The sequence below is a fragment of the Micrasema longulum genome, unplaced genomic scaffold (assembly GCF_059751315.1).
Source record: "Micrasema longulum isolate JH-2025_06_02 unplaced genomic scaffold, ASM5975131v1 h1tg001870l, whole genome shotgun sequence".
Taxonomy (NCBI): Eukaryota; Metazoa; Arthropoda; class Insecta; order Trichoptera; family Brachycentridae; genus Micrasema; species Micrasema longulum.
The window spans coordinates 271198-288037 of NW_028279044.1; the positions used below are offsets into that span (position 1 = coordinate 271198).

General features: G+C 32.3%; 1 protein-coding gene across 1 annotated transcript; it reads left to right on the plus strand.

The window, feature by feature from the left end:
• The first annotated feature begins 7141 nt into the window (after positions 1 to 7141).
• LOC148273690 (aldo-keto reductase 1B-like) lies at positions 7142 to 16160 on the plus strand. The gene is made up of 7 exons (XM_088238347.1): positions 7142 to 7315; positions 10106 to 10248; positions 12266 to 12407; positions 12493 to 12687; positions 14460 to 14659; positions 15653 to 15808; positions 15926 to 16160. Exons 1-7 carry the CDS (start codon positions 7241 to 7243, stop codon positions 15969 to 15971), a joined length of 957 nt encoding a protein of 318 aa, XP_088094473.1. The 5' UTR covers positions 7142 to 7240; the 3' UTR covers positions 15972 to 16160.
• Positions 16161 to 16840: the final 680 nt, after the last annotated feature.

The following is a 16840-nucleotide window of genomic DNA, read 5'->3' on the forward strand; positions in this document are numbered from 1 at the left end:
TTTTTTTATTCTATCGTCCCACCAAGCATCACCTTTTTTTCTTCCTTGTTTCGTTATGCCGCATACTTCCATCGCTGATTCACACATACTTACCGTTTTTCAAACATTCCCACATAACATCGATACTCATATTTTCATCTATCAGTCTAATATTTACGGCCCTTTCAAAATTATCTTTTTTCACAATTGTGACGCTAAAAAACTAATGTAGCTATCTCCATTGTAAGTAAAACCGAGTAAATCAACCTTTTGTCTTTGTGCAATCCATATAACAGTATGCATTTCTATTGCTTTTGAGCTTTTTTCTTAGCAGAAACAAATGCTATGTTTGAACTGAATATTATCATGTAAAACAACATCAGCAGTCATATTAAACAAAAATTAAGGTGGCTGGAGATAGCTACGTTTGTTTTTTTGCGTCACAATTTACTTTAATGATGAGACAATAATCCAGTCAAATTTATTGTGTATTATTCATTTTTTTATCTCCAATTTTATTATCTCCAGTGAACATGTTACGTACCTATGGTATATATATTATTACATAATAAGTTAGGTGCCTATTATAGTGCATAATGTATCTGAGTAATATTATCGATATAGGTATATTATAAATAATAACTTAATACTCTAACTATAATAAGACGCTCTAACTATAATAAAAATTCTGAACCAACCTCTTTAGTATTTAGCATCAATTTTTTCGGTAGTTAGTAGTTAAACAATAATTCAATCAACAATCTTGTCATCTTCACTGAAGGTCACCTCAGAATAAGGAAATGGCTCAAATAATGACTTCCTATCAAATAAATTGATTTTTTGACAGGCGCTGTTGGTAAGCCAGCTAACTATGAAACTAGTGTCGCGGGTTCAATTCCCGCCAGTTGCAAGAAATAAATTCAAGCGAAATTTTTCTCAATTGGTCTGGGTGTTGAAGTATATTTTTAATAACTTCCTTCCATATCTTATTTCCCATCTATTCCTTTAAAAAAATAATAAATAAATAAACTAATTAAAAAATATATATAATTATACGTAGTACAAGCATCGCCTTATTGATGTTGGTACAGTAGGAACATTTCAAAATGGTCGGAAAAATATACAAAATTTTCAAATCTTTTTGAATCAACTTTACCTAGGTACCTCTTCAGATGAGCAAGTTCACAATTAGATTTAGGGGTTTTTCATTTATGTGTGTTACGTTGTGAAAAAATAAAATAAAATTTGAGCACCCTGCTTCATTGATTTATATTGATACACCATTATATAAATACATATCGTTTGTTGAACGTCACAAAAATAAATTATCTTTATTCTGTGCTTCGATCATTATTTTTTAGAGTAGTTTTTTTTCATCAGTCAAAACTGAAATTTTACCCTAGACTTGGGACCCGCGGGTCACTGTCGAGAAATTATCTAACCCGCTTGAACTTTTAGATAAGATTGTTTTTATTTAAAGCTTTCATTTAATAAAAACTAAAAAGACACCATCTTGAATAAGTCTAGCCTCAAAATCTACAAAAAAATCTGACTAATCTAAGCCACGAAGTAAAAAGCAAAAAAAAAAGTTCCCGGCGTCAACGGTATTTTTTACTATTCGCCATTCCCATGACAGCGTTTGAAAAACGAATCTAACAAACTAACCAACTTCACAGATATAATGCAAGTAACATAGCGTGAACTTATCCCTTATTTCGGATCGACATATGCGTGCGAGCAGTTGTTTTCATGAATGAATTTTACTAAATCACGACTACAAAATCCACTTAGTAAAGAAATGACTGCTGCATGTGTAAGATTAAACACCGATTATATTGTTTAACGGGAAATCTGTAGTTGTTTATTTTATATGAGGGTATTAGAAGCAAACTTAGAAATCTCCATTGAAGGAGTTGCTGATGAGATATTTGCTTTGAAAAAAGAATTGTAAGATTTCTAATTATGCTTCACCAACTCAATGGAGAATGCTAAAAGTTTGCGGATTCAAGTATAATTGAAATCTGTTTTTGCAAGATTTAGAGATGGTTTTGAATTACGATATTATTTAGATAGGTATCAATAACTTAGATTGGCATCAATAACTAATTTTCCGTTTTTGATGGTGATTTTTAAGTTGCTTTTAATTCATATATATTTTATTCCTCATTTTTTGTCTTTATTTTTAAAGAGTTCATTGAAATTTTGCTTGTAAATTTTAAAGTTCATAAAATTTGTAAGCCTTTATTCACTATTGTTTTAATTACCTACTCAACCTATGATAGACATGGATTCAAAAATATTTTTTTAAAACAAATTTTACCCACTTTTGAAAAAGGTTCGCTATCCCTGCCCTAGACCTACCTACCAATTAAACCAATATAAACATGGTTTTCAAAATAGGAGGCTGGCCATGGAGCTCCTACGAATCTCCGTGATATTTGCAACTCACAAACGCAATAGATGAAAATAATTCATGTTTTTTATTTGTTAAAAACAATATAGATAATTCAGCGTGGGTAATTTATTATAAATGTCAAATTAATAATAATGTACCTACATATAATACGCATATAATGCGAATGAAAATATAATTATAGGTACCTAAGTATAAATGAAATGACATTTTGTGAATGTAAAGGTTATAAACACGTCTGGTTATATTTCAAATGCATTTATTAATTCAGTTCATACGTTACATACAAGTAGCACTAGGAAATTAAAGAAATACAATATCATTATTGTTACATGGGTTGACAAGCACTGACTGAATTTTACCGGGCCGGGTGAATTGGGACGATATATGTGAAATGGGCCTACGGTCGTTTTCACGGCCATAGAATGACAATGACAAATGACATAATACCACGTTGAACCAGATAGAGTGAGAAAATAACATCCTTATCTCTCTCTGCCGGATTATTGTTCGCCACTTGCCACTTGCCCAGCGTTGCCAACCCTACCGATTTTTTGTAGATCTACCGATTTTGGGTGAAATCTACCGACCTATTGAATTTGATCGAAATTCTAGCGATTTTCAAACATTTCCATTTCTTCAATAGATTTTTTTACTACCGTCAAACATGACAATTTTGCCCAGCCATGACAATTTTGCCCACTGCTGAAATCCTTAACAAAATCATGTATTAAAGTAAGAAATTTTACTGATATCATTAGAATTACATTTGGTAAGTATATTTTGATAGTTCCATGGCAAAACTAAATATTCAGTTTACCGCCAGTTTTACTTGATCACTTGAAATTTGAAGTTAAACTTGAAGGTATGTTTTTGTATATCCATAAATAGTGTCAAAACTTTTGTTGTTGCGGAGTTTATGTTGAAACGAGTCAAGTAAGTTTCATATATTTTATTGCATAAATAATAACAACGCCATAGAAAGTATTTCTGTATATCTATTTGAACAAACACAATAGATATTTAGGTGGGCAAAATTGTCAAAACACTAGCTAAGAAATCTAAGACAATTTTTCCCACGTCTAGGGTTGTCGCTACATACTACTTTGAAAAAACATTATCCAAGACAAAACCAGATTACAGAAAAAGAATACATCAGGCGACCCGAATAAAATGCAAGTAACTGCTGCTTAAACAAAGTAGAAAATATATTTAAAAAATTCAGTAAGCGACAAAATCATGATTTTAAACTAGGTAACCGGATGTTTTGTTCAAACTGGCCCATAAATCAGATTTTTGTCAAAGATTTGACGAATAAGATTTTAAAATCTGATGGAGGTATCAATCCAAATACACGCTGAAAATGATAAGCCGTTATTCAACAATCCATCCGATTTTTCTCTGCCTTTAGAATCAAAAGATACCTACATCCTATAAAGAAGAACATTGAAAAAAATGTCAGAGCGACACGGAAACAACGGGCTCCAATGCCTACTCGGTTAATGAATCATTAAATTTCGAGACGTCCATCATAAGTCATCAAGACGAATATGAACAACGTGCCTCAGAATCTTCAGCCGAGGAAAACGAAAAAATAGTGTCAGTGTCCAACACCGATGTAGATCGGTATTGGTCTGATCCGCTTGAAATTAATAACGGTAAAGAAGGCGCTTTCGTTTTAATAACGTTTAACACTGTTGATACGCAAAACGACAAATATGATGTCGGTTAAGTTATCAGCGCATCAACAACCACAATTTTAATATTGTAATGTCATTTGTAAGACGCAAACGTAATTTCAATTCAATTTATTTATTTTAAATATAACATATACATTACAAAAATATATTCAATACGTACATATTATAAAAAAGGAAAAAAAAATACACGAAAGAGACTCATGTCAAAGGAGTCGAAGAATCCTTCTCCGGAAAACCCCTTCGGATACATGAAACAGATCAATATCCAGAGCGATGTTGTTCAGCATAGCGGTAGCTCTTCCAACAGGCATAACCATAGGTAGATTGGTCCTGAATATCGGAATATGAAACAATCTATGCTGAGGCTGTCTTAGGTAATTATCAGGAACATACAAACCAATGCTCATCATAATTTCAGAATTATCGATCATACCGCGCAACAATCGATAAAAATGTGTGGTCAAATACACATTCCTTCTAGTCTCTAAACTGTTGTAGCCAAGCATACCCTGGAGAAACTCGGTCGGGTAGAGCCAAGGATAATACCCGCACTTTCTCATGTAGAGATATCTCAGAAACTTCTTTTGGATTTTCTCTATCATAAGAGAGCACTTCAGTTCATGTGGCCCCCAAATCATCGAGCCACTCTCGAGTCTACTTCGCACCAAGGAGTTGTAAAGAGTTCTCAGTACGCGGGTATTTTCGAAAACCCTGGCAGTACGCAGAACAAATCCTAACATCTTCAATGCATCACCACTGATTGTCTCTATGTGTTCATGAAATGTCAGAGTGCTTACAAATCTAACGCCCAGATCCTTAACATTCGATGTTCGTATCAGATTCTGGTCATTCATTTTGTAGCGAAAAAAAAGAGTTTTTTGGGCCCTAGTGAAGGACGTGACCGAACACTTAAAAACATTAAACCCAACTTTGTTTCGCCTTCCCCATTCAGATATATTAGATATATCCGCTTGGAGAAGACGAAAATCGTCAGAAGTTGTCACCTTTAAGAACAGTTTTAAGTCATCCGCAAACAACAGAAAACGCGAGTTCAAAATTACATTTTTAATATTATTAATGAAAATTGAGAACAACAATAGACCCAGGTTAGAGCCTTGCGGGACACCCAAGAAAGTATGGAAACACTCTGACGCGAATAGACCGTAGGAGACGTATTGGTTTCTGTTTTGGAGGTAGCTCGCCATTAATTTTAACATACCATCCGAGAAACCGATCTCATACAGCTTATTTAATAAGACATCATGGTCGACAGTAATGGAGCTTTGTGTGGTCTCAAGTTGAGGATATTGCTGATGTATTTAATTGGAACATATAGTGAAATCTTTGCCTGAATCTTGCGTCAAGGTTTTCATAAATTCAATGTAAACCTTAAAAACTGCAAGATTGAGTCATTTTCTGTGAGTAAATTGAAAATGGTTTTACAAAACCCATTTTAATTTTTACCGTTCAACAACAATTTAAACCATTTTTAAAAATGTAAGAATATTTAACAACATTTTAGAAAGTTTTACTTAATTAAATTTGCCAAATTTTTGAAGTTTAATTTTAAATTATGAAGACTTATTTTTTTATTTTAAATGTTTTTTATATAAATATTTTTCACAGTCTAAAGAAGAAAATAAAACATAGAAAATATTATGAATTCTGTACATAAAATACAATTTCAAAGTATGGGTAATCTAGCAAATAATTGCACCGCTGTACAAAAAAAAAATCGTTTTTTTCTACATACACATTCAAATAAAAATCGTTTTGAGAGCTTGCCCCTTTAATTACGAAAATCGCATCAGAACTGAAATGGTTTGTAAAAAAAAATTAAAAGTGATTTATAATTTATTGGCTTATGCATAGTCAAACACGAACAAATTAAAAGGATTAGAGATATACTTCTTTGGTTTTGTTAAAAATCCAATTATGTGCCAACCCTGGCCCACAAATCCGCATTGTATAGAAAAATTAAAGAAATAGTTGACAATTTTTCCCATCGGTTTTTTGCATTGATTTTATAATGGTGATGCCTCAATGATGCTATTGTTTAAACATAAACATTTTTTTCGCCCAAAAAGTAGTTGTAAACCGTATGATAATGATGATAAAATAAAAAATAACAGTTAATTACCAAGTGGGCAAAATTGTCAACCAGTGGAGATAATTTTGCCCAGCATGTTATGTCTTCTAAAATTGCATAAATAAAAGAAAAGTAAAAGTTGTGTACTTGTTAAAATGCTCAGAATAATTAGTATCACTATTCAATAAAATGGATAGGAGTTGTCCTATACAAAAAAATTATGATATTGTAAAAGTTTGGTAAAACTGGACAACATTGTCACGTTTGACGGTATGTATCTATTCGTTCCCAATATGGGCAATCCACTTATAAATGAATGGACTTAATACTAACTTTTTTCTGTTTTCTCAGAAAGCTTCTTTTTCTGCCATCTGTTTGTTATTACTACTTATCCTTCGGTCGTACACGTTGATTGCTTAGTATTGGTAAATAGTGATTTCCGGTTATTTTCAAAGTTGACGAATTAAAATTATGTAATTTCTTTTCATAATTTAATAGTTTCTGTTTTACTAAATGGAATATCAGCAGCTCAACAATTTTCTGCTTAAATGTAGTAATCTTTTTCAGTGAATAATAGTTATTATTTTATCAATAAACTTAAAATTACGAAAAATGTAAAAATTTACGTAAATAATTGTGATCTCACTGGATATCGAATCCAACAACAACTCTCCGTGCGTCAGGCAAGCGTCAGCTATTAATCCAACGTGGCCGCCATTTGGTTTGATTTTATAAAATCCACATTCCATGTTCGGCGAAATTTCGTAATGAAAAAAGGTAGGGAAATTTTATTACATCCCCCTTTCCCCCACTCCCCCCGCCCGAAGGACAATGAATCTACAGAAATCTACCGATTTATTTTTCTGTATCTACCGATTTTCGCATGATGGAAGTGGCAATGCTGACTACCACTTCGCCACATTGTTGATCAATAAATTAAGGCGCAATCGTCCAAACTTCGCATTCCGATTCCGGTTTCCGACTGTTCCGTGTTTCCAAGTTTCCAACTCTGTTGGGTTTTCGTTTTATAGTATTTGATACAAATTCATATTATCCGAAATGGCTGCTTCAGTTCCAAATCTCAAGTTCAACAATGGTCATGAGATTCCAATTTTGGGATTAGGAACATGGAAGGTAAAACTAACCTATTTAAAAATCATTATTTGTAGTTTTTAAATTAGTCGGTACTAGACATACCTACTAAAAATACAAACGCGTACCCAATTATAGAAACATCCTGGTTGGATTCTTATGCTCGTTTTTATTTTTGTGAATGTGTGCGTGGTTCAAAAGTATTTACGCATTTAAATGCGTAATAAATCATAGTTACGCATTTATATTTTGCCGCTCCAAGCAAAAAGGCAGTATCTAGCAAAAAAAAATTAAAAAGTGTTATTTTTTTTTTTAATGCCATCTAATAAATAATTGTAATCATTCTAAACGACTTACTCTAATAAATACATATAATTTTTTAAAAATAAATAAACATTTGATAAATTTAGACGGTAAAAAAATACCAAATACATCGTCTTCATTCCCTTTCCGCACCTAATGGTGCATAGAGCACTGCACTGGTACAACAATTGCAGCGTATCTTAATATTTTTTTGTAACATGAAGGAAAGATGATCAGTCTTACGCTTCAGGTGCCAGTCCAGGGATTATGAAATATTCTAGTGTTAAAAGACCTCTTGCATGGTAGGTAAACGCGCTGACCACTACAACACGAGGCCGACGATCTTTTATATTATAACCGGATATTTATCCGTTTGCATTTACATAAAATGTTGATTATTGCCTTCTCTTGGAACGACAGTATAACTTGTGCTCTTATTAGTTTTGTGGGTATTTTTTTAGTTTATCCTTCATCTGTTCAAATTGTATTATTAATGTTCAGTCATTATATACATAAATCGAAAAAAAACCTTACGTATTTGGCAAAAGTCCTAAAGTCTGTTCATTATTACAAGAATTTCCAAATACACAAACCAGCCGCGTGATATCGAATAACCTGATACCCGACGGAGAATAGCCTATTTCACACATATCATCTTAACCTGAACGGCACGGAAAAAATATAGTCGATTGACATTTATTAGATTCGTTAGCACCTTATTAATAATATTTATAATAATAATAAATAATATTAATAACGTTAATTTGTTAATATTTATATTTTTCGTTTTTTTATAAAACTCTAAAGTTAATGACTTTAATAAAAATATAAATAAAAACGCCTCGGTTGATATATTTAAAAAAATAAAATATTAGCTTTCTCATAATTTACCCAAATATTTCAATTTTGGTGACCATTTTCAATGAGTTGTGAATAACCCACTATTAGAAAATGGCAATCAAGTTGGGGTAGAGTGGGTTCAAACCTCGGACCTCCGATCCGTGAGTCACTACACTAGCCACGGGACCACAACCCGATTAAAATAATATAGTAAAACTTAACAAAAGAGATTTTAATGATAATTTTACGAAAATCATTATTTGAATTAGCGAGTAATCTCGGGTAAAAATCCTGCAAAAGAAAATCGACTGGAGATTATTCGGTTTCATGGTGTACTGATTATTGCGTACACCATGAATTGTTAAACAATAAATATCAATCCACCGTATTTTATTTTATCATGCCGTGTAGATTTTTGCCGTGGTGTGAAATGGGCCAATCATGCGATATCACGTATCACGCAGTGGGCTCGTGGTGTGTGCGTGCCCAGCGGTCCAGTCTCCGTGAATGTACGGTAGATAAATAAGTAAAGAGGACCCATTTAACAGTTTCGTAATTTATGTTGTTTAAATAATATATATACTTACCGACATATTTTTATTTATAATATTTTGTATCTGATGACCATTCAAAATCTTTTATATTAGGTATTCTTTCAATATATGCGCTGTCAGTTCATAAAATGGGGCTTTATTTTCTTCATCATGGTGAAACATGACATACCTATTACTTAATTTAAAAAACATTTAAATGATTTACTATTGTTGAATGGAATGGATCATCATCATCATTCCCTTTCCGCATCGAATGGTGCATAAGGCACTGCATTGGTACTCCAATCGCAGCGTATCTCGATCATATTTTTTTTGCACTAAGGTAAAGTTATCAGTCTTACGCCTCAGGTACCACTCTAGGGACTATGAAATATTCTAGTGTAAAAACACCATTTTAAATAATATTTCTTACCAAACATGTCGGGAATCGAACCCGAAACCTCTTGCATGTTGGGCAAATGCGCTGACCATTATACCACGAGGCCGACTGGACGATGGAATGGATAGTATATATATATTTTTTTTTAAATACGTTTTTTTTGCGTTTTTTTTTCGGTTTTAAGATGCGCCTTTGCTTCATATTCATACACCTCGCAGCAGACAGATCACGCCCGGATTGACGGGCTTTTCTTCAGATACACCCATTCCTGTATTTTCTCCCTGGATTATGGCACTAGTGCGACGATTTTTTTTACACACTAGATATCCACCAAACGTGTCTAGTTTTATCTGCCGTTTTCAATCGTACGACACTTATATAAATATGGTAAACAAAACAAAACCTTCCAACAGACAAAATTTCATTCTGATACTTTCTTTAAAAAAATCGAAATTGGCCAATTTTAGGGTGCGGAAAACGGGAATACGAGACCTCAATATTGTCAATTTAGCTAAGCAAAATCAGTCCGACGTGCGGTTGTCTTTTTTGCACAGTATCCAGAGAGGCATCTACGAGAGAGTGACAGAAAAACTAAATTCAAATACCTATTTATCAAACCGCTCTTCGCCCCATATCTCTAAGAGAAAAAAAAAGCTTAGGGTCTTGATGTTTTTGTATGCTGAAAAGCTTGTTTGTGAGACCTCAATAAACGTTTTTTATTTTGCACATATTTAAAAAATGTATTTTGTAATTTAGTCTCCTCCCGGTGAGGTGAAGACTGCTGTTGAAGCTGCTATTGATGTGGGTTACAGACACATTGATTGTGCTCATGTTTATGGAAATGAAAAAGAAATTGGTGCTGCCCTTAAGACAAAACTCAGCAAAGGAGTTGTTAAAAGGTAGGCCTTATTCTCATAAAACATTTTTTTAATATATATTTTTTTTTTTTAAATATTAGACTTACGTATTATTTTTTTTTTTTAATGTGATTTTTCAAACATGTGCATAAGGGTGTTAATTGACCACTTAGCCAGCCAATGATAGATCATGAGCCCGTAAAAGTCTAAACCTTCCATATTCCATTATTATAGAGGTTCATCTCTGTTAAAAATTCTTGTCAATCTTAATAAAATCTCTACTAAATTATACCCCATAGCTCTCTCAAAACTTTTAAAACGCTGTTGACATTATTGTATATATTTATTTTTTCCGGTATCCTAACAAAATTGCACTAAAAACCTGTTTATAATAATGTGTATTTATTTAGTGAGATTTATTTTGTTTTTTGTACTAGATGTATATACTTGCTATTTGAGTTTTTTCTTTTCTCTTCTTTGTTCTTTCCCACTTTTACCCCTTCCATTCCTCATAGTATTTTTTTTTTAATAATTTATTTTTATATTTTCTTCAATAAAACAAAATGATATTATACTACCATATTTTTATATTTACCACATTTTTTCCCAAATCAAACGGTTTGGGTAGGTAAGAAGAAATTACCTTAAAAATATACCCAACTTTATATTTATGTATAAATACTGTATATATAAATATATATATATAAAGTGTTTAAATAAATCGATAATATTTTTTTGTGTTGTTTGAGCATTTTAAATTGTGTTATCACACAATTTAAAATGCTCTGGACATAAATGCTTTTATCTACTTTGTAAATTATGTTTAATATTTGCTCAACACTTTAACAGTTTATTTTTTATCAAATATATCAGTTGATTATCATGCTTTAAATTACATCAATTATCAAATTACATAATATAACCATGTGCTTATCTGTTTTTTACCAAGATAAATTAATAATTATTTTTCAGTTTTATTATATAATTAAGAACATTTAATTAGAAATAAATTTAATATCAACCAAAGGTGTTATCTGTGCGCCAGGCTTATAAAGATAGTTTATAAGTATTTCATAATATTTAAAACATCAATGATGTTTGGAATATGTGACTCATTTAGCATTAACTAAAATGGTTTTAATTGTTGTCAATAAATAATATTTTATGTATTCTTATATGTCGGCCTCATTGTCTAATGGTCAGCGCGTTTGCCTACTAAGCGAAAGGTCTCGGGTTCAAATGCCCAGTTAACATTAAATATATATTTGAAAAAGGTGTTTTTGCAATAAATGCTAGGCTGCAATATTTTATTGTACCTGGACTGGCACCTGAAATGTAAAACTGATCATCTATGTAACAAAAATTATTGAGATATGCTGCAATTGTAGTATAAATACATTGCCCTATGCACCCTAGGTAGATAGCGAAATGATTGTATAATAATAACAATATTATATGCTGCTTAGAAAGATGTTTCTGTTTTGAAAAATATTCCCATTTCTAGCTGGCAAAATCAAGTGTTACCAGGGCCCCGATTACAATGGGAAGTTAACATTTATCCTTCTATTTTTATCTACAAAGTAAAATTAAGTTTTTTGTATGAAAAGTCGAATAGGCATACCATTTTTTCTTCTAAACATGTTCAATTATAGGTTACTGACGAAGATACATTTAATGTTTATGCAAATATACTCATTTTCGTACACAAATATCGGTTTTTCCTTTATAGACAGTCAAAGATAACTCTGTTAACTTCCCATTGTAATCGGAGCCCTGATTGTATAATAAATCAAATATTTACATATTCTAAAGCTGTTCAATCAATCAATAACACTGACGTAAAAACAATTCATATCAGTTTTTTTCAATCTAATATGAATACCAAAACTAACCTTACCAATTACGCAATACATAACAATAATTTATTTCAATGTTTTTACACACCGGTATCAGTAATTTTTTCAAAAGTCGGGCACTACTGTAACTTTAAATTCTTTTTTTTGGCGATTGTGTATAAATAAATAAAAGATGCATAACTGAAAATAATATATTTTTATAGGGAAGACTTATTTATCACCTCAAAATTATGGAACACTTTCCACCGCCCCGACTTAGTCTTGCCAATGTGCAAAAAAACTCTGGAGGATCTTGGCCTTAAGTATTTGGACTTGTACCTAATCCATTGGCCATTTGGATTCAAGGTAATCTTACAGTTCCTACTTATAAATGTAATTTAAATCCCATTAAATATTATTTTAATAAATTTTTACGTACAATTATTTTCAGGAAGAACAAGGGGATTTATTCCCTAGAGTTGGAGACAAAGTACAGTTTTCTGATGTTGATTTCGTAGACACGTGGAAAGCCATGGAAACTTTGGTGACCGCTGGTCTAGTTCGCAGCATTGGTATCTCTAATTTCAATGTAGCTCAGATGAAGAGAATATTTGAAATCGCAACCATCAAGCCTGTCACCAACCAGGTAATGCAATATAATTATTAATATTTTCAAAATCAAAACAAAACGAAAGTTTATGTTATGCATTTTTGAAAAGGTTGATATTATATAAAATTCTGATATTTATATTACTGTTATCTTATTTTTACAAACACTTGTATTACGTGTTCTTATTTATAGACAATAGTTTTATCTTTTACTTTTGTTTGTTATGAGTAAAATTTATTTTACTATTATTAATTATTTGATCTTCTTCACGTGTCAAATATGACCCAATAGGGTCCCCCTGACGTTGACGACCACTTGGGAGAAAGCTTCCCTATCCTGAGCAGTTCGAAACAGCTCCTCCACAGTAGGCACGGGTAACTCAAGATTATTTTTTGAGCTGCAGGTCAGCTCGCAGCTCAAATACTTGAGCTGGAGTTTGGAACCGGCCCGCAGATCAGCTCAAATTATTTTACGCGACTGTCGCGAGTCGCGAACTCAGGCGCAAAACAGCTGTATGGTTCACCAAATCACCTCTAAAGTGCTGACTCAGCTGACCTGAAGCATGGCGTACACGCACAATTCGAAAGAAACTCACAATTAACCGCTGTGAGCTGTGAGCCGCCTATTAGACGTTTGAGATGCAGCTCAACAGCTCAAAGTGTTTGAACTGCGAACCGTCTTTTTGAACTGGTTCAAAATTTAGTTACCCATGTTTGCTTGGACGTTTCTAAGCTATGAAAGCTGTTTGCTTCCGACCCCACTACGTCCCTCGTTCTTCCCCTTCATGACAAGCTGAAATATGTCATAATTATCACCTCTTAGCACATGGCCAAAATATGATATCTTACGGAGCGTAACGGTGGTGAATAGTTCTCTATTTGTATTGGCTCTTATGTAATACTTCATTGTTGGTTATCATATCGGTCCAAGATATTCTTAACATTCGACAGTGAATCCACATTTCAAATGCTTCAAGGCGGTTTATAGTATTTACTTTAAGAGTCCATGCCTCTACACCGTACAGTAAGACAGACCATATATAACATTTGACCATTCATTGTCTCAGCTTAAGGTTTATATTATCGACACAAAGAAGATTTTTCATTTTGTTAAATGCTGTTCGGGCTGCTTCTATTCTGCATTTTATCTGTGTCGGGGTCCAGATGTGTGATACTACCCAAGTACCTAAACTGTTTCATTCTCTCAATATTGACACCCTTAAGTTGGAGATTTACATTTGGATGACTCTCGTGGCTAAAAACCATAAGTGAATTATTTGTTATAGTTACTTAAATCCAGTTTTTTCATATAACTTTTGCTTAGTTCCTTTTTATAGATGATTGCTTTTAAGCATTTTAAAGCATGTTTATAATTTGTATATAATTTTCTTTTCCATTCGCATAAAACTGTGTATTTATGGCAACTTTATTTTAAAAGTCTTTCCTTGTTGGTAAACCCTGTCACATCCGAAACCACAATGATTGGTATGAGCTAGACAAAAATAAAAATTTGGAAGTCCCAAATTTTTTTAATTAACATTAAAAAAAAAATGGTTGCTTTCTTCTGCAGAGTGCAGAGCTAGCTGCCCCCCTTTGCACTCCTGTTTTGAAGTAAGCAACCATTCGATTTTTTTAATTATTATTTTTTTTAGTTTTGAAACGCTTCTAAAGTATCTTTTTCATTATATCTTTGTGCTCATACCGATCATCGTGGTTTCGGAGGTGACAGGGTTTACCATACACGCTGAATACAAATCTGTCCCGATTAATATTTTTAATGCAATATTCGATTATTAATTTTTCTACCAGGTCGAATGCCACCCTTACCTCAATCAAATCAAACTGTCCAAGTTCTGCAAAGATAATGGAATCATCATTACTGCCTACAGTCCACTGGGTTCTCCAGACAGGCCATGGGCCAAACCTGAAGATCCTCAACTCCTTGATGACCCTAAACTGAAATCTCTTGCGGAGAAATATAAAAAAACCCCCGCCCAGATTGTTATCAGGTAATAAAACCATTATAATTATGACCTTACCCAAAACAATGTAAATGACAAACATAATTTTAAACTAGTCTCTTTTTGGGAATTATGTTTTTTACTCTAGTCTTTTAGTCAAATGAACCTTACATAATTATGATCAAATATATATATTATGTGCCTATGTTTTTTCCATAACTTCCATATTATTTATCAAACAAGTATAATGTTACTTTATCCTGTTTTTAACCTAGATATCTATTTACTGTGCTCATTAACCAAACTAATACATACTATGTTTGATAAATGTGAAATAAACAATTTTAACATTTTGTTATTTCAACTTCCAACACATTAATAAAAATCATACTATGTCTTTCTATTATTTAGTGAATAAGTGATTAAAGTTAATACTTTTAATATCTGTGAAACTACCTATCTAGTTTTTATTTATTTCATAAAATGCTTTTAAAGGACATTTCTTTATCTTTATAAAGCCACTTTCATCAGCAAACATATCGGCCACTGAAAACATTAAGTGATTATAAAAACCAGAAATATTTAAGATAAAGGTATAATTGTGTAAATAAATACAACTGTTCGATAATATGAATTTAATTGAAACATATATAAATATTATTAAATATTTGTATTTAACCACTTACCGACTTTTCTATGTCTACCGGTTTTGAGATGTACCCGTCTTTACATGTTGGTTTAATTGGTGTCCTGACGAAGAGACGGGTACGTCTCGAAAGCGGTAGACATAGAAAAGTCGGTAAGTGATTATATACGAATATTTAATGACATTTATTAAAATGTTTGGCTTTTTTGTTTGTTTTCTAATTAAAAACAGAAGTGAGGATAGCAAAACTATTATTATATTTGGAGGCTAACATAAATTGAAAATAAAATATTGTTTAAAAAGTTGTGAATTAAGCAACCCAGCATTATTTGTAGGTGTTCAGTTTTTTTATAACCTATAGGGGCGTGCAAGCTTATTTTTTTTTGTTGTTTTAGATATCAAATTGACCGTGGACATGTTGTCATCCCGAAATCTGTGACTAAGTCACGCATTGCCCAGAATATGGATGTCTTCGGATTCAAGTTGACCAGTGATGACTTGAAACTCATTGATACATTTGATTGTAATGGAAGAATTTGCCCCATGACTGAGTAAGTACAAAAGATAATTTTATTTTCTTAGAAAATTAGAATAAATACTTCCTGATAAATTGGTAATATTTTTTACTCTACATTTTATTATAATTATGCATTATTTTATTTTTTCAGTGGAGCGGGTCACAAGTACCATCCTTTTGAGAATGCTGAATTCTAAAATACTATAAATAATGAAAGAAACTCTACAATTCAATGCAGCAATCGGAGATATTGAAATTAAGAATATACGCAATATATTTTTGTGATGTCATAATATAGAAATCCTGTAATAATAAAAACTAATTCTAAAATATTATGTTTTGGTACAAATGACAATGAATCTATTAATAAATATCTTTGAATTGCACACTTTTTATTTATTACACAAATTAATTTGTTCAGCTCGTGATGTAGTAGGTAGTTAGTGATTAGGCTGTCATGCACATAAGATCCTGAGTTCCATTCCCGACCTTGGTTAACTCACTAAAACTTATTGTTTCTGTGATATTCCTAACTTTTCCGACCGGAAACTAAAGCATAAGACTGATTATCTTGCTTTCCTGTAATAAAATACCACTAAAATACACTAGTTAACTTACTAAACACTGCAATTCGTAAGTGTATATGCAGTGCTCCATTAGAGGAGTCAACAAGGATAAATGTATTAGTTTATTCAGTTACAAAACTTGTACTGTGTGCCGCATTTAGTGTATACACATATTACAACAGAGATGAAGAACATTTTTAGAGAAGGTAATATAGAAGTCTAGGCACCTACAGGGCTTATGACCTGTCATTGGCTGGTTTAAGTGGCCACTTTACACACTGTAACATTCACCATTTCGCCCATATTTGCTTCAATTCTTTCGTCTGTTGATGTTTGTGAAGTTAAAGAACTGAAATCTTTATTTATGCGGGTGAGATTCGTCTAATTGAATTATTTCACCTACATGCCTGAAATGCAAATTCAATGGCAATGCCTGAAAATTTTTCAATTTCTATACTTCTACATGGACCAAGTGGCCACTTAAACCAGCCAATGACAGG